General features: G+C 24.2%; 6 protein-coding genes across 6 annotated transcripts; 2 read left to right on the forward strand and 4 right to left on the reverse strand.

Moving 5' to 3' along the window:
- Positions 1–322: 322 nt before the first annotated feature.
- On the reverse strand, positions 323–2,125 carry PmUG01_14048200 (conserved Plasmodium protein, unknown function; the record flags this gene model as incomplete). The annotated part of the gene is made up of 1 exon (XM_029008049.1): positions 323–2,125. One exon carries the CDS (start codon positions 2,123–2,125, stop codon positions 323–325), a length of 1,803 nt encoding a protein of 600 aa, XP_028864377.1.
- A 2,613-nt stretch (positions 2,126–4,738) lies between these two features.
- Positions 4,739–7,024, forward strand: PmUG01_14048300 (integral membrane protein GPR180, putative; the record flags this gene model as incomplete). The annotated part of the gene is made up of 2 exons (XM_029008050.1): positions 4,739–6,277; positions 6,590–7,024. The coding sequence occupies 2 exons, from the start codon at positions 4,739–4,741 to the stop codon at positions 7,022–7,024; spliced, it is 1,974 nt and encodes a 657-aa protein (XP_028864378.1).
- Positions 7,025–8,757: 1,733 nt separating this feature from the next.
- DLC8 (dynein light chain 1, putative) lies at positions 8,758–9,039 on the forward strand (the record flags this gene model as incomplete). Its single annotated transcript, XM_029008051.1, has 1 exon — positions 8,758–9,039. One exon carries the CDS (start codon positions 8,758–8,760, stop codon positions 9,037–9,039), a length of 282 nt encoding a protein of 93 aa, XP_028864379.1.
- A 1,238-nt stretch (positions 9,040–10,277) lies between these two features.
- On the reverse strand, positions 10,278–11,080 carry RPB8 (DNA-directed RNA polymerases I, II, and III subunit RPABC3, putative; the record flags this gene model as incomplete). Its single annotated transcript, XM_029008052.1, has 3 exons — positions 10,278–10,404; positions 10,637–10,782; positions 10,922–11,080. The coding sequence occupies 3 exons, from the start codon at positions 11,078–11,080 to the stop codon at positions 10,278–10,280; spliced, it is 432 nt and encodes a 143-aa protein (XP_028864380.1).
- Positions 11,081–12,771: 1,691 nt separating this feature from the next.
- Positions 12,772–15,114, reverse strand: PmUG01_14048600 (proline--tRNA ligase, putative; the record flags this gene model as incomplete). The annotated part of the gene is made up of 1 exon (XM_029008053.1): positions 12,772–15,114. One exon carries the CDS (start codon positions 15,112–15,114, stop codon positions 12,772–12,774), a length of 2,343 nt encoding a protein of 780 aa, XP_028864381.1.
- A 2,084-nt stretch (positions 15,115–17,198) lies between these two features.
- On the reverse strand, positions 17,199–20,121 carry PmUG01_14048700 (conserved Plasmodium protein, unknown function; the record flags this gene model as incomplete). The annotated part of the gene is made up of 2 exons (XM_029008054.1): positions 17,199–17,283; positions 17,549–20,121. 2 exons carry the CDS (start codon positions 20,119–20,121, stop codon positions 17,199–17,201), a joined length of 2,658 nt encoding a protein of 885 aa, XP_028864382.1.
- Between the last annotated feature and the right edge of the window lie 1,523 nt (positions 20,122–21,644).

The raw sequence follows: 21,644 nt of genomic DNA on the forward strand, positions 1-21,644 counted from the left end.
TTTAATTTTACAATAAAATCATTAAAAATTGTTTAAAAAAGGAAAAAACTAATAAATGGTGATATAATAAAAAATGGAATAAGAAAATGGTGATATAGCTATCATCTGGTAGAGGAAATGGTATGGTCCTTTGAAAGGTGTGATCCTCACTCTTAAGTCATCGAATAGTAGCATATGTGGGCATTCTTCTTATCTCTCTCATTATATATATACATACATACATATGTAAGTACATACGTATAAGAATAAACACACACATACATACGTACATAAATACACATATATATACATATGCATGCAATGTCCACATATGAGACACATACTATTCTTGAGTTTTGTCTTCTCCCGCTTTGTTAACCTCACATTCAGTGCTTTCCTTTTTTGTTGTATTGTCGACATTTGTTGGAGCTATATCCTTAGGGTCATTTTTCTCGTTATTCCCATTACTCCTATTATTCTCATCATTCTCATTATTCTCATTATTCTCTTTTTTTTCATCATTTCCTGAATTTTTTTTTTTTAAAAGTGATACTTCCCTGTCAATATTTTCTATATGTACATTAAGCATTTGTATACTTCTTGTTAGGGCCTCAAATAAAATTTTAAAATCTTTTATGTCTAGACTGTATGTATGGATAATTTTTTGCATTTCTGATACATTATTTGCAGTTTCTTCTGATTCTTTCTTAACTTCAAGGACATAATTAGAAAATCTCTTTATTTCGTTTCTCATAGTCATAATAGACACACTTGTGCATAGAGGTGCAAATCTACACACATTAGAGGTGGGATCATTATTAGCATTTTTCCCACCAAATAGAAAAAAAGCTTTCGTTTGAGAATGTAAATTTAAGGTACCATAATCATAACAGTTATGTATCTGTTTAGATGCTATCTGACAATTAAACCAACAATTAGATGGAATATCATATACATATAAATCAGGAATACTATAATTAGAAAACCAACCAGAACACAAGCCACCAGATATCCACATATTTTTATCGATAATAACAGCTCCATGTTTCCATCTTGCACAAGGTGCTTCCCCAGATGAGTTTTTGACTAATGTCCAATTTTCATTTTTGATATTATATACCCATAATTCATCTGTTGGAGATCCTTTACTATTTAAATCTCCACCAAATAAATAAAGAAGACTATAACTGATATTATCTTTCGTTGTTCTATCTAACCAAACAAGAGAAGAAAAAACTCTTCCTGAAGGACTTATACCTTTATGCTTAATTTCTGACCATTCTCCTCCAACAAATTTATACCCAGTTTTTAATAATTCATTATTTCTATTTAGTCCTCCCCAAATAATTGTTGTATAAGTACTAGGGCAGAACGTATATGCATGTCCAAATCGTGATCCTGGAATGGAATCTAATCTGTAAGAATATTTCGACCATGCATCTTCCGAAAAGTCATACATATAACAGTCCTTTGCTACTATGTTAGGTCCACATAATCCTCCAAACACTAATAAAGATGGATTATAATTAGCATTATATGTTAGTGTCATGGATGAATATGCTCTTTTTCCAGGATTTACACTCAACTTTTTAGAAGTAAATGTATTAGGACCATATGTAAAAATTAAGAATTCGTCCAAATATTCATTATGCGAATTTATTCCACCATAAATAAAGAACTCATTCTCATATTCTACTATTGAGTGACCGTACTTTTTTGTAAACACTTTATTATCATGATAAATATGAGACAAAAAAAACTCTGGTGGAGACATAACACAATCTGCTACTCGGGCATTGGGATTGGTATTGGATTTTCCCTCATCTTTCAGTTTAGAAGCACTATATTGATTTTTAAATGATTTGGAGTCATTTGAATTTAATATATGCTCATCTTGAGAGCCCCTTTTAGTGTTTAAACTCTTCGTCGATTTGAGAGTTTCTGATTTTTGTATAGATGTTTTTCTATTTTCTTCTTGGATATTATCAGAACTTTTCGCACTACTCATTTTACTTAAAGACTCTGCTTTATCTGTAGTATTTTTTTTTTGGAGAGTTGAATTCCTTGATTTTCTGTTGAATAATTTTCTTTGCTTTTCACCATCCGAAAATTCATCATTACCCGAAAAATCAGATATGTCCGACATTTTAATTTTTCAATATCCAGATATTTCACTATTTTACCTTTATTATACCCGTAAAAGTTAGCTTTACTTCACTTTTTTTTTTTTTTTTTTTTTTACAACAAATTAACACACAAATGTCGTAATTTTTGCGTATTTTTCATGTTCTTGCAAGTTTTAATCTTGTTATTCACAAGAACAAAATAAATTAAAAATATGTACGTGTAAGATGATCATTCATATATATATGCATATATATATATGTATACATAATTATGTGACGTCTTATTTATTTAACTGTAATTTTTTATTTTTTGGAGGTTATTTAAAAAGGGAGTTAAATAACCATCTACTTTCTTTTTTCCCTGGTGACCCCTCTTAAAACTCGAAGGAAGAAATTAAAAAATAAATTAAATAAAAAAAAGACAAATAAGAAAAATGTATTATTTAAATAAAATTCAAGAATATAAAACCATATCAGAAAGGTGTATGTGTTTTTTTTTTTTTTTTTTTCCTTTTTCAAAAAAAAAAAAAAAAAAAAAGACAACAATTTTACAACTTTTTAAAAGCCTTCATACAAAAACTCATATAATTAATCTTATATGATTTTAAGAATAAATGTTGAACACTATCATAAATATTAAAAACATAATTATTCTTTTAATATTCTTCGTATTTATTTTTAATTCAAACATGTATAAACATGTGTAATTTATACATAAAAAAACAAAAAAAAAAAATTTGAAAACTTTGAAAGGAGGGTAATTAGCTAGCTGTTACTTGTAAAATATATTTAATTTGCTCATTTTTTTTCGCCTTACAACATATTAAAATGAAATTGATGAATTTATATATTTAGGTATATATATATATATATATATGTGCGTATGTGTGTATATATATATATATCATATTACTGATGCTTATTGTTCACCTATTTTTTTCCTTTATGAGGAAAAACCCTACATTTTAATTGTACATCAAACTTATAAACAAAAATATAAAAGGAACATTTGCTCAATCCATACTCTTAAAATAAATATGAGTCTATAACAAATAACCCATAATGAAGACAAAAAATACAAGTTAAATGGAACAATCATGTGAGAACGCATTTAAATGTTTTTTGATATGAAATATAATATACCAAAACGTAAAATTAAAAATATTATATGCTTTTGAAGGGAAAAGGAAATAAGGCAAACATGTTAAAGCATTAATAGCATTTTAAATTAATACCTACAGTGTTTCTTTTTACAGTCTTTCCCATTCGCTTTTTTTTTTTTTTTAAATAATGGTAGATTAAATATAAGACAGTTTGAGGTTTTCATAATAATAATAAAAGTTATTCAGAAGTGTAAGAATGTCTTATTTTTATTTTTTCCAAAGCATAAAAATTTATATAAATTCAACATTCAATCAAAATGGGTCAACTGTAATAATTTAATTTAGATAGCATATAAAGGACGCAATTAAAAATTGTGGGTTATTTTGAGGTTTATTTTAGGTTGTTAAATGATGTGTATACACTTTTTTTAAAGAAAAAAAGTCTACATGTGCAATAAAAATAGTTCTATGTTGATTTTTTTTCTTTCTTTTTTTTTTTATATAACCCTTTTGAAGAATTTTTTTTTTTTTTTTTTTTTCTGCTTTTCCCCTTGATACTATAGTTCATATGTTTTTTTATTTTAACTTTCTTTATTCTTCAGATATGGTACAGTATATAACGCTAAATTAAAAACAAGGAATTAAAAATAATATTAGTCAAAAAAAAAAAAAAATAAAAGAGTACTGTAATGTGAAATTAAGTTTTAAATATATATTATTATATCTTGTTATATTTTATTTTAATATAAGCTCATAATTTTATATTTAAAATAATATAGAAAAGTGATTTGTCTATTTTCTTTTTTTTTTTTTATTTTTTAGTTTTCGTTTTTGTTGTTATATTTTATTATTTATTGTTGCTTTGTCATTGTGCTTGTTCTGTTTTATTATTTAAATATTTATTCTTCATATTTCTTCATTTTCCTTCATATTTCTTCATTTTCTTTCATTTTCCTTCATTTTTCTTCATTTTCCTTCATTTTTCTTCATTTTCCTTCATTTTTCGTCATTTTTCTTCTTTTTTTCTTTTTTTTACACTTTAATCTTCTTTTAAGTGTCGTACACTCGAATATATATATATTTTTTTTTATTATGTAAATCTCTTTCAATAATTTTATACATTTTATTCTACATATTAATATTTAATTTAAAATTTAAAAGATTACACTTTGTGGTTACACTACAGTTATCATAATAGTTGGTAAAATGTTTGTATTTTTTTGATTATGATATATTTTAGCGGATACTTGTAAAAACGACAAATGTACGGGTATATGTGCAACGTGTGAACAACACATATATACGTATTCATCGTTTTAAAGCCATATCTCTGTGCAAAAGAAGCACAAGAAGTTTGGGCTTTACAGCAACTGACTCCGTAGGTTGACGATTGTACTTTATTGAAAAAAGACTTACATAGCAAAAGCAGTAACAAAAGTATAAGAAGCACTGCAAGTGTAAATTTTGGTACAATAAAAAAAATAAAAGTTTTAGACGCTACTAATTAATTATAGAAAGGATCAAAAAAATATGACAAAAATATTTAAGCGCTTTTTTATTTTTTTGGGGTTTTTGGTATCAATTATAGTACAAAATGATGTGAAAGGTAAAGTATTCCATGGAGATTTTAATATAAAAAAAAATGAGAAGATTCATTATTTAACAAAATTTAGTTGTAGTATAGGAACCTGCGAATTCAACATTAAAATGAGGCTTAAGGATAATATATTTACAAAATTGCTTCATAACTACTATAAAATTAATAGTAGATTATCAAATGATGGAGAAGACAATGTAAATAGTAAGTTGTTTAATATGGATTATGATAATGCATATTATGTATTAACCAACAATAATCTACAGCCTCTAACCCAAAGAATAACTCTAATGCTTGATATTGAGCAAAACTATGTAAATAAATATGAAAAATGTTTTGCTTTTGGAAATTTAAGGAGTGTACATAGGTTCAAGATACCTTTTCATTTTAAATATTCCGATTTAATTAATAGTAAAACATACAACATTAAGAATTTTATAAATAATAAACATTCTATGTCTTTTACTAGTACTTATAGTGAACTAAAAAATAATAAATATTTGCAGTCGGAAATTTCAAATCATGCACTACTTATTAATGAAAAAAATGAAAACTATGAATATAAAAATATTTATGCTAAAACGACACATCGAGTTCATGTATGGTTTTTAATGTTTGATGATTGCTATGATAGCTTTATTCATAATTTGAAATTAAACATAAGAGCTAAATTAGCATACTGGGAATACTTACTAAAAGCATCAAACAAAAAAGATATTTCAAACTTATCATCTGCAGAATTAAATATCAGTGGTAGTCAACATGATATTAGTGACGATCATGATAATGATAGAAGAATAAAGGACTATGATGCAAAATATTACAAATCAAATAATTTTGATAAAAATACACTTTTAGAAAATCCTAAAAGGCTTTTATTTTTAGAAAATAATTTCACAAAAGGCGAGGTAGAAGATATGTCTTTTTTTCTCAAGTATCATAATTTTAAAAACATGAAAAATTTTACTAATATGTATAATAATTTATATAAAAATGGGTTCTATGAACAAGTAATAGATTATATATATGAAAATGAAGGGTTTAAAGTAGAATATGAAGTAAATATATTTCAAACAAACAATTCTCATTTTTCGTACGAGTTATTACATTCTCCTATACTTACATTCATTTTAACTATTCTATATATCTTTTTAATTTTTCAATATGGTAATAGAATTATTCAAAACATTGTATCGAAGAAGCATAAACATGCAATGGTCTTGTGTGTTGCTGTTGTAATATTAATACAGTTAATATCTAACTTTTTATTACTTATACATTTACTAGTATATTCAAAAAACGGTATTGGAATTGAACTTTTTAAGATATCTTTTAATATACTAAATTTTTTAACTCAAATTATTATGTGTACCATGTTGCTTTCATTGAGTTATGGCTTAACCATTTTTGAGGCAAGATTTAACATTTTTTCAAGAATCAAAATTATATTTGGTATTATCACCTTCTTCCACGTAAGAATAAATTCCACACACGTATGAACACATATATCCGTATGCATATATTCATGTATCACGCAATGAGGAATGCAAAAATAAATATATTTTCCATCCAAATTTTAAAATTTAAATGCGTAGATTAAACTTTGTAATCCATCTTTTTTTTTTCTTTTTTTTTTTTTTCTTTTAGTTTAAATGTTTATAAATTATGTTCTTTAAGTAGTATAATTTTTTATAATATGGTGTTTGCATTTTATAAATACTGATAATTATATTTTTAATTTATATGTGTACATATATATTGACCACTACCTTTATTATTTGTAGGTTGTTTTAGTTATATTAGATAACACGTATATTAAGGAATCCTCCTCGAAATATTTTGACAATGATAACATAACCGGATATATCATACTAGCTTTAAGAGTATTGTTAGCAATTGTATATCATGTTAATATAAATAATTTATTTTTAGAAGCCAAAATAGCCCCTATTCGTAACTTTTTAAAGAAAATGTACATATATGGTCTATTTTACATATTCTCATTTCCCATAATTTTTATGATATGTTATATATTTGATACTTATTGGAGACAAAGGTTCATGTTGTTTGGAACTGCTTTTCTGCAGTTCATATCAACTTATTTTATTATAAAAATGTTCTTAACAAACTCAGAATATTTTAAAGTTTCGGACATGTCAGCTAGTGACCTTCCTGGAGGAACTTCTAGCTGGTTTAATCAGAAAACGCATACATATTAAATAAAAATAAGATTTCTACCATAATTGCCTTGTTTCATCATATATTCATTTCTTTGCCATTGTTGTTGTGTATACATAAATATACATATGTATAAATATATGTATATAATCATATATGTACATATTCATATATCTATATATTTATATATGTGTATATTCGTATATGTATGCATAATTATATGCATGTACGTATGTATATATATGTGTGTGAGTACACATGCTTATATCATCTTTTAGTACATAAGCAATTATATTTAAATGTGTGTATACATGCATATATAATATTTTAGTACATAAGCAATTATATTTAAATGTGTGTACACATGCATATATAATATTTTAGTATATAAGCAATTATATTTAAATGTGTGTATACATGCATATATAATATTTTTGTACATATATGTATAAATATTTACTATATATATATATATACATATATATATGTATATGCATACTATATATAGGTATCTGTGTTTTTTTTTTTTTTTTTTTGTTTTGTCTTATATTAAAAATTTTAATTAATGATTTGTTTCACAATTCCTTAATTCCTTAAGCTTTTGTATGCGTATTAAAATAGAAAAAAAAAAAAAAAATTAAAACAAAACAAAACAAAAAATAAAAATTTAAAGCCAAAATGAAAATATGCATTATTAAAACAAGCACTCTAATACTATTAAAAAGTTTTGTTTTTATTTATGAATATACTTTTTTTTTTTTTTTTTTTTTTTGATTATACTAAAAAAAAAAATTATACATATAATAAAATAACTATGTAAGAAGATACAATTCGTAAAATTTATGTACGGTATAAATTTTTATTTTATTTTATGATATTTTTTTAGTATCAATATTTTACACTTTTATATTATTTATTATTACCATATAATGTTATCACCTCATTCAATTTATGCGCTAAGGTTTAATTACACCTTTTTCGCATAAATAAATATTGTTAAGTTATATAAAGAATACATACATAAGTATGTGATAAATCCCTTTAAGCGGATAACTTTGCCAAAAGTAGAAGCATATTAAGAAGAAAAAGCTAAAAAATTTAATTGAAGAGTTTATTTAAGTGTTATTTAGACGTAAAAAACAGACGAGTTGACCATTTTCAGTGTGAAGACTTTATTTTATGTCAAAGCAGTTCATAGTACATTGTAAATTTGTAAATGTATATATGTACATGCATATTTATATTTTTATGTTGTGCAAAATTGAAATAATTCTCTGAAGACTAAAAGATAGCTTTCGGAAAAGTGCAAACGTATTTTAAAATGCAAAACAATATAGGGATTAAATTTAAAAAGTGAAATAACAATAATACATGTTTCATATATTTTTTTTTTTTTAATTAAATCAAACACCTATACTTGTTTGACGACATGACACAAAAGTAAAAGGCTGAAAAAAATAAAGAGAAAATATATTTAACAATTTGTTTTGTATTATTGCTTAAAGAATATAAACATATACAATACAAAATTAAATAACGTACAATTTTAGCGATCAAAATGTGTATATACTTATAAGCATTTATATATTAATGGAAATTATTAGTGGAACAGAAGAAAATTCTATATATACTATTTTTAGTTATATATATTATTATACAGTATACATACCTTAATTTTGTTTCACTTTATAACTTGCAAAATAAAAAACAAATACTTTAAAACATATTTTATTTATTTGTATATAAATTTATATATACGTTCGTATTCACCAAAATGGCCGATAGAAAATCGAATAAAAATGCTGTTGTAAAAAATGTAGATATGACCGAAGAAATGCAAATAGATGCTATTGACTGTGCTAATCAAGCTTTGCAAAAATATAATGTAGAAAAAGATATTGCTGCACATATAAAAAAAGAATTTGACAGAAAATACGATCCCACATGGCATTGTGTAGTAGGAAGAAATTTTGGTTCTTATGTTACGCATGAAACTAAAAATTTTATTTACTTTTATATTGGGCAGGTAGCTATATTGCTATTCAAATCAGGTTAATTTATTTCGTTTCTGCGATTGACATTGTCTTTAATTTATTATATTTTAAAAAGAGTCATTCAAAAAAAAAAAAAGGAAAAATCAAATAAAAAAGTGAAAAATGGTATTGATACAATAAAGCATATAGGAGCAATATACACAACATGAGCCCAAACGTATATAAATTATTAATAAATATGTACATACCCACAAAAAAAAAAAAAAAAAAAAACAAGCCTACATACATATATGTATGTATATGTATATATATATATATATATATACATATATACTTAATTTTTACGAAGTACACAAAAAACATAGTCAGATATTTTATAATATATAAAAAAATGATTAGAAGAGTTCTTCGTAAATGAACTTTTTTTCCCTTTTATTTTTTTAATTATTTACAACATATATTCTTACATTTACATATATGTGTTTAAATACTTATTTTGGTAATCATATAATCTATACTATATATATGTGTGTGTTTTATTTATATGTGCTTTCATATTTAAATATTTATTTACAGTATTAGCATTTTTTTTACTTATATTTTTATATTTTTTTTTTTCATACCCCTATTTTGCTCCCTTTTTTTTATTGTGCCTCTATGAAGCAAAAATTATTTGAAATTTTATTGTTAGAATGTATTTATCATTTTTTAATAATGAACACTTCATATCAAAAAAATTAATATGTAAAAAAAAATTTTTTTCTTTCATTTTTAATAATTTATTTCGTAGTAATTTTAGTATGATAAAATGCAAAGAACAAATTACATATAATTAGCAATAATTAATATAAGCTTATAATAAACTGTAATGAATTTCATTTAACCCCAAGGACAATTAAAAAAAAAAATAGAAACACATGTACACACTTATGTTTATATTCATATTTTCATATTTATTAGCACATAGGATATTAATTAATGATAAAAATTTTAACTCATATTTAAAAAAATATAATAATTGCACATATGTATAATTAAAAATAACTATATAGGCATGAAAAAATAAATGTTAAAAATAACGTTATAAAACTTTTTTAAAATTAAAAAATTTGATTAAACAGATACGATTTAAAATTATTAGAATTCAATTTTAATTATTATGCTGAAAAACCTTAAAATAATTACCATGCTGACATATCCAGGATAAATTTTAAAATTTTTATTCTTTTTCAAACATATTTATTTTATATATAAATATATATATATACATATATGTTGTATAAAAATTCACTATTCATTCTCATGCTCTTTCAATGTCTATATTTTTTGTAAGTAAGTAAATTTTCATGTCAATTTCCAAATCTCCAATAAACTGCTTATCACTAGTTAAGGCCATCATTAATCCTCCAAAGGATGCATATATCGTCCTTTAAAAAAAAGCACACATACACACAATATATGAATACGCGAACATAAATATAAAATAAAAAAAATATCTATGTGTATATGTACATATACATATGTACCCATACATATGTTTATATACATAAATACATACAATTCAGTCGAACGTTTTAGATTTATATTAGGACAAAAATAAAATATAGTTTACGTAATATATAACAAAAAAATTTTTATTATGTTAAATAAGTAATGAACCTCCTTTCCGATGACAATTCTTCAAATTTAAAAATCCTTCCACTCATAATGTATTCAATATTATTTAATGAAATGTTTTCATTTTGTTCCCAAGACTTTTCATCATTTTGGTTTAAAAGCTTATCTTGAAGAGCCAAGTAAATAGCCTGTCAGAATTGTACATATATATAAACTTGGTATTACATCCGTTCATACTAAGTGGTATGTATAAACTTAATAGTCTCATAAAGGAAATATATAAAAGAAAAAAAAAAAAAAAAAAAAAAAAAATTATTTTTTTATTACTTTCTTTTCTTCCACTTTAAACAATTCAGAATGAACATCAAGAATCAATTCTGCATCATAACCTGTACTTTTCGCTTTTATTCTACTCACTTTTTCAAATTTTGAATTATCAACACTACTAATGACAAAACGATCTTCAAATAAAATGTTTGACGCCATAACTTTTTTTATTTATACAACATATATAAATAATCTTAAAATAGTCGCCTTTAAATTAACATATAAATGTGTCATAAACTACAAAAAAATGGCTGAAAAGTAATTGGTAAATGTATAAAAAAAAATAAAGGACGTATTATTAGTGCTGTGGAAGGTACACTATATTACAGCATTTAATCAAACAAGATATTACACAAATATATATGTACATATATATATGTTTATGTAGTTACACTTGTAAAAAATGTACATACAAAATTATAGAACTTTTTAAACAAAATAATCGGAAAGGCAAGAAATTAATCAAAAAGAAAAAAATAAAAATTTCAGAAAGTAAGCAAAAAGGGTACTTACAAATTATATAAAACTTTATCATATATATATATCTATACATATATATAAATACTAGTTAAAATTTACAATTCAAAAGAAATACAAAAAAAAAAAAAGGCATATATGGGTTTTTCTTACCCCAAAGGGGTAACAGGAGCAGTTACAATAGGAATTTTACATGATAAAAAATGTATGTTGAAAAAAAAAAAAAAAAAAAAAAACATAATACGACGTTTTAGGGCTAATAAGTATAATTCTTAAATATAATGTAAAGTTCGTATGTTAAAAAATTTATCACTTAAAAAGGGAAATAGCCTTGCTTAAAAAATAAAGAAATTAAACACAGATTAAAACTTCTAACATGTCCATATATATGTGGGAAAAAAATTAAAATAATTTAAAAGGATTAACATAAGTGAATTCCCAAATTCCGTAGTTCATGCATATACATATCGCTTGTTTAATTTGCAGTTGTGTCAGTTACCAAAAAATACAAATATTTCGAAACATATTGAGATGCAGTTATAATGTTAAATACCATTTTAAACATTTATATATAAATGGAGAATTAAAGGAGGAAAATATTTGTATGAATAAAGGTAGACGTTTCCTTTTAATAGACTATATATGTTTGTTTTTGTTTTGTTTTGTTCTGTTTTTTAAATAAATAAAAGTTGCGTAAATAGTTTATACATATACACAAAAACGCCTGATAAGGTGAAATTTGCAAATTTTTTCAACGTACAAAAGTTTAGAAGCACAATTATATAAAATATCAAAAGGACATGTATCATCGCTATATACTTTAGCATATAAAAAATTGTTTATACAATATTATATGTGATTGTTTATGATGTATGTTAAGGTATAATTGGGAGAAATGTGGCAAAATTCTCTCTATAAATTGGAGCAAATGCCCGCTATTCAGTGCAAAATGAAAATGAACTATATAAGAGTAACATCATGTGCATGATTGAATATTATTACAAAAAAGAAATAATAAATAAAACAAAATAAAATAAATAAGTAAATAAACAAAATAAAATAAATGAGTAAATAAATAAATAAGTAAATAAATAAATAAGTATATAACTAAATAAGTATATAACTAAATAAGTATATAACTAAATAAGTGTATAACTAAATAAGTATATAACTAAATAAGTATATAACTAAATAAGTATATAAGTAAATAAGTATATAAGTAAATAAGTATATAACTAAATAAGTATATAACTAAATAAATTAATAAATTAATAAATAAGAAATAAATAAATACATAGAATACGTAAATAAATAATTAAATAAATACGTAAATAAATTAATAAATACGTAATATGAAATGAACGGATTTCTTTTTAATAACTTCTACCAAACAAGCACCATCGTTTGGCCGGTTTTCCGGACCAAAAGCATTTTGTATCTTCTGGCATTGGAGGTTGATCTAGTGGAATGCACAATGGTTTCATAGCTCCCGATAGAGAAGTTTCAGCGTTAATTTGGTTCACTGATAACCTCTGGGTTTCTTTTTTTATTTCATCTTCTGTGGCAATATCTTCACACCATGGAGCTAAAACCATTTTCCTTTTATTTAAAGCATCCATAACTTCACTGAAGCTTGTAACTCTAACAATGGAATCATCTAATTTCTTTTTTGCTTTTAAAAATAAGTTTTTGTGAATATCCACCAACATTTGTTGTGTTTCCAACAGAACAGATTCTTTTTTAACATTAAACTTTTCATTATTATCTCTTCGTACAAAAACACATGAATTGTTTTGAATATCTTTTGGACCTACTTCAATCCTTATAGGTATACCTCTTAATTCCCAATGATTAAATTTATATCCTGGAGAATATAAATCTCTATCATCAAATATACAATTAATTTGAGCATTTTTTAAAACTTTTTCAATATCTTTACAATAACTAAATATAGCATTTTCATCTGTATTTTTATATAATATTGGTACAATTACCGCTTTATATTTAGCAATATTTGGAGGTAAAACTAGACCTTTATCATCTCCATGAGTCATTATCATAACCCCTATAGATCTTGTAGTACAACCCCATGAGGTCTGATGAACATACTGTTTTTCTTCATTTTCATCTTCAAATTCTATTTTAAACATTTTTGCGAAATTGGTACCAAGATAATGAGAAGTAGCGGCTTGTATAGCTCTACCATTTTCACTAATAAAAGCCTCAGCAGTTGATGTAAAATTTGCACCTCCAAATTTTTCACCTTCACTTTTTATTCCTTTTATTATTGGTACAGCTAAACATTCTTCGTACCATCTTCTATATAATTCTAATATATCAAACACTAACTTAACTGCTTCTTCTTCATTTTTATGAGCTGTATGTCCTTCTTGCCATAAAAATTCTCTTGTTCTGATAAAAGGTGTTGGCTGCTTAAATTCCCATCGAACGACTGTATTCCACTGATTTAATTTCAGTGGCAAATCTCTATAAGATCTAATCCATTTCGAAAAAACTGAATACATGATCGTTTCGCTAGTTGGTCTAATAGCTATTTCTTCAGGAAGAGTAGAACTACCATATTTCGTTACCCATGCAACTTCGGGACTGAAACCCTCAATATGATTTTTCTCCCTTTCCAACTTACTTTTTGTAACAAATAAGGGAAAATAAGAATTTTCTACATTTAATTTTTTTATTTCTTTATTAAAAAAGGTTTGTACACATTCCCATATATAATAGGAAGCAGGTCGTAAAATATAGCAACCTGAAATATCGTAATACTCTATTAGCTCACTTTTAACTATTACTTGCGTATACCAGTCTGAAAAATTGTCCAATTTTTTTGAAGTAATTCCTAATATATTTGAATCTTTGGATTTATCCTCGTTATATACGCCTGTTTTTCCATTTGAATGATAGATATTTTTATTATTAGCACTGTTATTGTTGTTACTGCTGCTTTTACTATTGCTGCTATTATCATTTCTTTTATCATTTCTATTACTGTTAGAATTTTTGTTTTGTTTTCCTGTTTTTTCCTCTTCCGCCTTAGTATCTTCTTTTTTCCCTTTGTCTTTATCCTCCTCAATTTGTATATATTCTGGGGAATGGTTATACAACTCACAAAATTTAAGCATGTCTGCTTTTTTTATATATAAGCTACTATAATTATGCAAGGGATGGACAACCATTTCATCCATTTCTTTTAATTCTGCATCAAAATATAACTTTACAATATTATCTTTATCATTTTTAACTGCAAATGGCGTTAAACATCCTGGATGAATATTTAAAATATTTTTTAAATTCTCTTCATCAACAAACCTTAAATTTGATGTTTTAAATGTGTTGCATAAATTCTTTAAATCCACGGTTTTCCAATTTACGGTACATATAAAAAAATAATTTTTCTTTTTATCTTTTAAAAATAAATTTTTTATTATATTATGAGAATTTTCAAAGTTCATTTCTAGTAGGTCCTTAATGCAATTGACCTTTCCATGCCTCACTTCCTTGTAACTTATTTTTAATTTCGTTAATTCTTTAAATAAACTTTCCGACTTCTGTAATTCTTCTTCGGGGATAGTTACCTCAGAATTGATCATGCTGTTCATTTTTATAAAAATAGAATTCGTTCGAACAAATGGATTTGTGTAGGTATTATTATTTTTAAGCCTTAATATATTATTTAAAAAGTTAATAACTTGTGTCATGAAAATGTGATAATGTGTATATGTACTATGTATATACATATATATATATATATATATATGTACATATAAGCAAAGGAAAAGAAAAATATGACAAAACCGTCTGACTTAATACATGTACAGCGTTATAAATACCCAAGCATATAAAAACAAGCTAAGGAATAAGATAAAAAAAAAAATACGAAACGAGCATATTTATACGTAAGTGTATGAAGGATCAAGTGTAACTACGATTATGCAATGTACCAAATTCATATGCGAAATAAATGAATTCCGTATTTATGGAAACAAACTAGTCATGTGATGAGCAAGCAAATAAGTAGCGTATATAAAAATGCAAGGGTAGAAATGAGGAATGTTAACTGTATTTAATTAAGAGAATTATGTGTAATGAAAAAGAATGTGAATTGTCAATGGTTTCCATTATATGTTCAAAATAATGAACTGACGTATGCGAATACTCACGTATACATATGCATATGTACATAATCAATTAAGAAGAAACGAATAGAGTAAATTTTCGGTAAATGTAAATTTAGTTACTAGAACAACTCGCTCTTATTGAAAATATAAGCATGTAAAACATCTTTAATTTCGAACGATTCAAAAAGAGAAAAAAAAAAAAAAAAAAATTAAATGTTACATGGCATCAGGAATTAGTTTGAGAGTGCGTTTTCTTTAATGTATACTATAATATATACGTACATATATATATATATATATATATTTAATCCTTTTGAATCCAGAAAAAATAATGAAGAATGCTAATATTAAAGAAATGGTTCAAAAAAATAAAAATACTCAAATATATCTGCCCGTTAATTTTTCTTTTCTATTTTTAATTTTTATGGGCACAAAAAAAAAAAAAGAAAAAATCAGAATTATCAGAAATGAAGTTATACATGTTAAACAGTGAATATAGGTATTTAAAATTTTAATTTTTTCCCATAAGAAAAACAGTTATTCTCCAGTTATTTTACTTTATTTTATTTAAATAATTAAATATACATGATTGTTTTTGCAGTCAAACCTTATTATGGAAATGATCTTTAAAAGATTGTTAAATTACACTTTTTTTTTTCTTTTTTTTTTTTTAATCCTAAGAAAAAAACTTTATACATGATTTAATTTATGATGAGCTATTGTTAAGAAGCAAGAATTAAAGATTATGCAGAAGTAGTACCTACTGTACATATGTTTATATAAGCCTTTAACACTACATTATTATGTAGAATGTTTAATTTATGTATTTGTGTATGCATGTATATTTATATATATGTATATATAAATATTCCCGCACCATACCACAAATTTTATTTATGTTTTCTTAATGGAGGTGAGGCTAATAGGAATAGAATAACATAGCGCAACAACTACTAATTTATATAAAAAATCTTCATTACGCATTTTTATTATAAATGTATGAATTAGCTTTTATTATTATATTATTTTTTTGATAAAATTTTTTTTGGTAGAATATTCCTAAGACAAAATGAATCATGAGAAATTAATATGCCGATTGTTTTTCGTAGTTTAATAAATAAGTAAACGAACAAGTAAATATATGCATATTTATGTATTAATTTATATTTGTATGTATATATATATGTATGCATATATCCTTTGTACTTCTCCATTATCACTTTTTATATTTCTTTTTTTCCTTTTTTCATTTTAAATATTTTTAATAAATTTTTATACGAAAAACTGACTCTAAGAAGCAATTACAGCTATAATAAAAAACCTCAAATATATATCTTCATATAACAAAAAAAAATAATTTCATTATAATTATGAAAATAATATAAATTAATAATATATGTAAAAGCAATGAAATTGAACGAAACAATGTATATAATTTGTGAACAATACAAATATATATAATATGAATACAACATCCAAAGAGGTACATACCGATTATGTGTAAGTCTTATAAGATAAATTATAAATACATACTGTATTGGTATATTAAAAATTTTCAATATCCACAATATATATGAGTAAACATTCAAGAAAAAAAAAAAATTTTAACTTATGATAATTATAATTACAAAAATATAGAAAGCCATTATTTAAATATCAAGTTGTTATTCTTCTGATAGCCATTCCGCAAAGGCTTTTAGACGTTTATTATTTGTCAGGTAATCGTCTGACTCGTTTTTGTTTATCCATCTGTGCACAAAAAAAAAAATAAAAATAAAATATACATATATATATATACATACATACATATATACACACATATATATACGTATATATACGTGTATGTATATATGTGCGTCCATGTACATATGTCATTTTAATAAGCAGAATACAAAACAACACAGGGGAGATGACGCGTACATGTATTTATTTACTACTTATTCATTCTATCGTTCTTTAATTCTTTGTTGTTTCTTTTTTTTATTTATTTTTTTATTTTTTTTTTTTAACATACTCATTAAAGTAGTTAAATTCAAATATGTCTGAGTGGTAGATATATTCAAAAGCGCCGCATAATTTGTCTGGTCCATATATGCTGTTTTTTACATTATCTTTTAAATACTGTTTTTTGGAATAATTCAATATTAAGCCATATACTGTTTCATAATATAACTGATCATCTAAAAGGAACGAAGAAAATAGTAAGTCTAATTTAACGTTATCAAAATTATCTACCCATGTATTTTTATCAAATTCTAATTTATTCATAAAGTCCCAAACAATAGGAAAAAATGATATAATAATATCTAAATCTGTGTAATTTAAAGAAAGTCTAAAACTTTTCATTTCTAAAATTTTATGACTCATAAATTGGGGTTTCTCAATAGCTTCTTTGCATAATAAAGATATTTCGTTTGAAAAAGTTAATTTTTCATTTTCTATATTTATTTTATTAAAATGGTTATTTACATCATTTAAATTTAAAGAATTCATACTGTTAGATTCGTCTTCCTTATCACTAACATTGGTATCACTTAGTGATGTATAAATTTTTGATGTAGAATATATGGACTCTTCTTCAGTGTCTTGTTCTGAATCATATTCTGAGGAACTTGGGATTTTTAATTTTATATAATTTTCCACATTGCCAATTAACGAAAATAGCCTTAACTGGTCATCTGTGTATTTTGTCTTTACTACATAATTACTTATTTCAAATGGCTCTGAATTAAAAATATTACATTCGTTGTTTTCAAATGTGCTATCTTTCTCTTCTTTTTCTGCACTCACATCTTTCTTTTTATTTTCTATGTACATATTTTCCTCTTCTTTTTGCGTATTCACATATTCCTCTTCCTTTTCTGCGTAAACCTGTTCCTTGTCCTTTTTCGGATCCTTTTCTCCCTTAACTTTATTAGCATCTATCTCTTCCCCCCGCTCAACACATAAATCGCTGATTACGGCTTTATTATATGTCTCATTTGGAATTTCGATGAAGGTATTATCCTCCCTTTCTACTTTTACCGAGATGTGCTCTTGTTGAATGGTATGTTCCGTACTGTTAAGCTCAATGCTTCTTTTTTTTGACCATCCATTTAAAGTATCATCCTCTATATTTTTTTTCTCTAGCTTCAATTTATCCTTGAGATATTTATAAATACTTAGTCGGGTATATTTATCTATTTTGACATCGGATGGTATATGCATATTTCTACCAATAACACAACATTCATCAATAAAAACATTATCATTTATAATAGTATTTTCACTAATATATGAACTAAGAATAATTACATTGTCTTTTATAATTGAATTTTTCCCTATAATACTATTTGTAATTTTAACGTTTTTTCCAATTTTACAATTTTTACATATAACTGAGTTTTCGATGGTAGAGTTTTCTAATATTTCAGTATAGCTTTCTATTAATACAATTTTTAATAATTTACACGTATCATTAATAGTAGCACTTTTTGATTTATATAGACCAGGTTCCGAGAAAATAATCTTCGGAAAATCTGGAAGAAGATGATTAGCATTTGACAAGAACGGATGAATATTTCTTTCAATTAATGTTTTAAAGAATTTAAAATAAATTCTAAAATCTGATAATGTCGTAATAATTTGATTACATTCTGTATAATTATAATCATTATTTAATTCGTGTACATATATTTCTTCTATTTTTATTTCTTGTTTCAATATATTATATATAAAATCTTTACGCATACATTGATAATCAAAATTATCTTCAAAAAGTTTGAAAACTTGTGGTGTTATAATAAAAATGTTTGGTAATACTAAATCGTATGAAATTATTATCGAATTTGTAGATGTGTTTAAATTAAAAGAACCTAAGTTCAATTCCTTATTATCACCTATTTTTAACTGGGGTAACTTTTCATCCCTTTTCAAGGTTTTTTTATCCTTTGTATTTACTTCATCAAATATTTCATTAGTTATTATTAAATAATTTTTATTTTTTAACGATTCAAATAATAAAAGTTTGAAAGTAAAATTATCATAAGCAATTACAAAATCATCGTTAAGTGATTTATTTTCATCTGTACAATGAGATAATATAAGTGTCATAATTTGGTTCTTACATTTTTCTTTATTTGTAAAATGAGCCTTAATTATTTCCTTTATATTTGCGATTGGAATAGTATCAGAAAGTAATAATAAAACGTCATTATAAATTTCTACACATGTTTTAAAATCTCTTAATACATCTCCTAATGTTTTTATTTTTTTGTTCATTTTTATAATTTCGATATCTAAATCATGATATTTTTTTTTGCATCTCTGGAGATTCTCTATATACTTTAACAATTCTTTTTCATGATGAGTAACTACAATATATATTTTCTTAATATTGTTTTGCCTGAAGAAATGCAACTGATAATCAATTAAGCAAACACCATTTAGTGGTAAAAAAAACCTTAAGCTTTCAGTTGTTAACGGTTCATATATTTCATCGAAATTGTTTTCTATTAACAAGCCTATCAAGCTTTTCTTCTCTTCATCATAACATAAGTTAAAATCTACTTCCTTTTTCATTTTTCCTACAAATTCACACAAGTTCATACGTGCTTTTCATTAATATTGAGATAAAGAGAGGGGTTGATTCTGTTGTGTAATTTACTTTTTGCCTTTCTGCAATTTTCAAGTTATCTCTAATGTGACTTCTAATTCGAATTCTACTTCCCCTTCTACTTCTATTCCTTTTTGCTCTTTTTTTTTTTTTTTTTTTTTTTTTTTATCTTTTTCTCCTTGCGGTATTTCACTTTCATGCAATTGCCTGGTTCACTTACTGTTACACCTCTTATTTTTATTTTTAACACATATATTTCTATTTTGTTTATTTTTTAAAACCTTTTCTACAGGCATATTAATCGCGGATAGCGTTTATATCACTGCAATTCAGTCCTTTTTTTCTTTTATTATTACTTCTAAAAATTGTTCTCAATTTTTTATATTTTTGCAAACAATTCTGTTCAGTACGTCAAAATAGGTATGTATATTATTTATCCTTTTATATAGATATATGTATGTATATATGTATGTATTTATGTATTTATGTATGTATGTATTTATGTATGTACGTATGTATGTATATATGTATGTACGTATGTATGTATTTATGTATGTATTTATGTATGTATGTATTTATGTACGTATGTATATATATATGTATGTACGTATGTATGTATATATGTATGTACGTATGTATGTATATATGTATGAACGTATGTATGTATATATGTATGTACGTATGTATGTATTTATGTATGCACGTATGTATGTATTTATGTATGTTCGTATGTATGTGTACATATATATATCGTACATGTATGCATAAAGGGGGAAAAGGGCTTTTTTTTACGTAAAAAATAATTGAAGGGGATTGAGAAAATGCTATATTTTGAACGTATATAAAATGACATTAAAAATTATTAAATTTTTGAAAACCTCATGTTGTAATTTACTCGAAAAAACAAATTATGTGTTATTTAAGAATATACGAAAAATATATAAATACGAACTGGAATTAAAAGAATGCCAACAAAGATGAAAAATATAAAAGTAATTTTATTCATTAGAATGTATTCGTGGTACATGTATTCAAATGTACATACAAATATATATATAATATATTTATACATTAGTATATATAACATTTTTTAAGGGAATTCACATCAAGAATAACTCATAAATAATTCAAATATTGCTACAAATATAGCGCTTTATACATTATTTAAAAAATGAAAAAAATATATAACTTGGGAAAGAAAGAGGTACACAAACTTAAAATGTATTATAATATATTAGAGCACATTCCCTAACCACATCAATGGTTAATGTGAAGAGGACTAAGAAAAAAAAAGAAATTTACTTATAAGTAATAGTTTAATAAAAATTAAAAAAAAAAAAAAAAACATATTTTTTATTGGTCTATATGTAAATACAATTTAAGCAAAAAATATTAGTTGTAATCTTCAAAGAAAAAAAAAAAAAAAAAAGAGCGGTGAAGAGAATTCTTCATTTAATATATAAATTTTTTTACACCTATGCATATATATTATATATTTTATGCATATGATTGGAAA

Source organism: Plasmodium malariae, assembly GCF_900090045.1.
Source record: "Plasmodium malariae genome assembly, chromosome: 14".
In the NCBI taxonomy this organism is placed as follows: domain Eukaryota; phylum Apicomplexa; class Aconoidasida; order Haemosporida; family Plasmodiidae; genus Plasmodium; species Plasmodium malariae.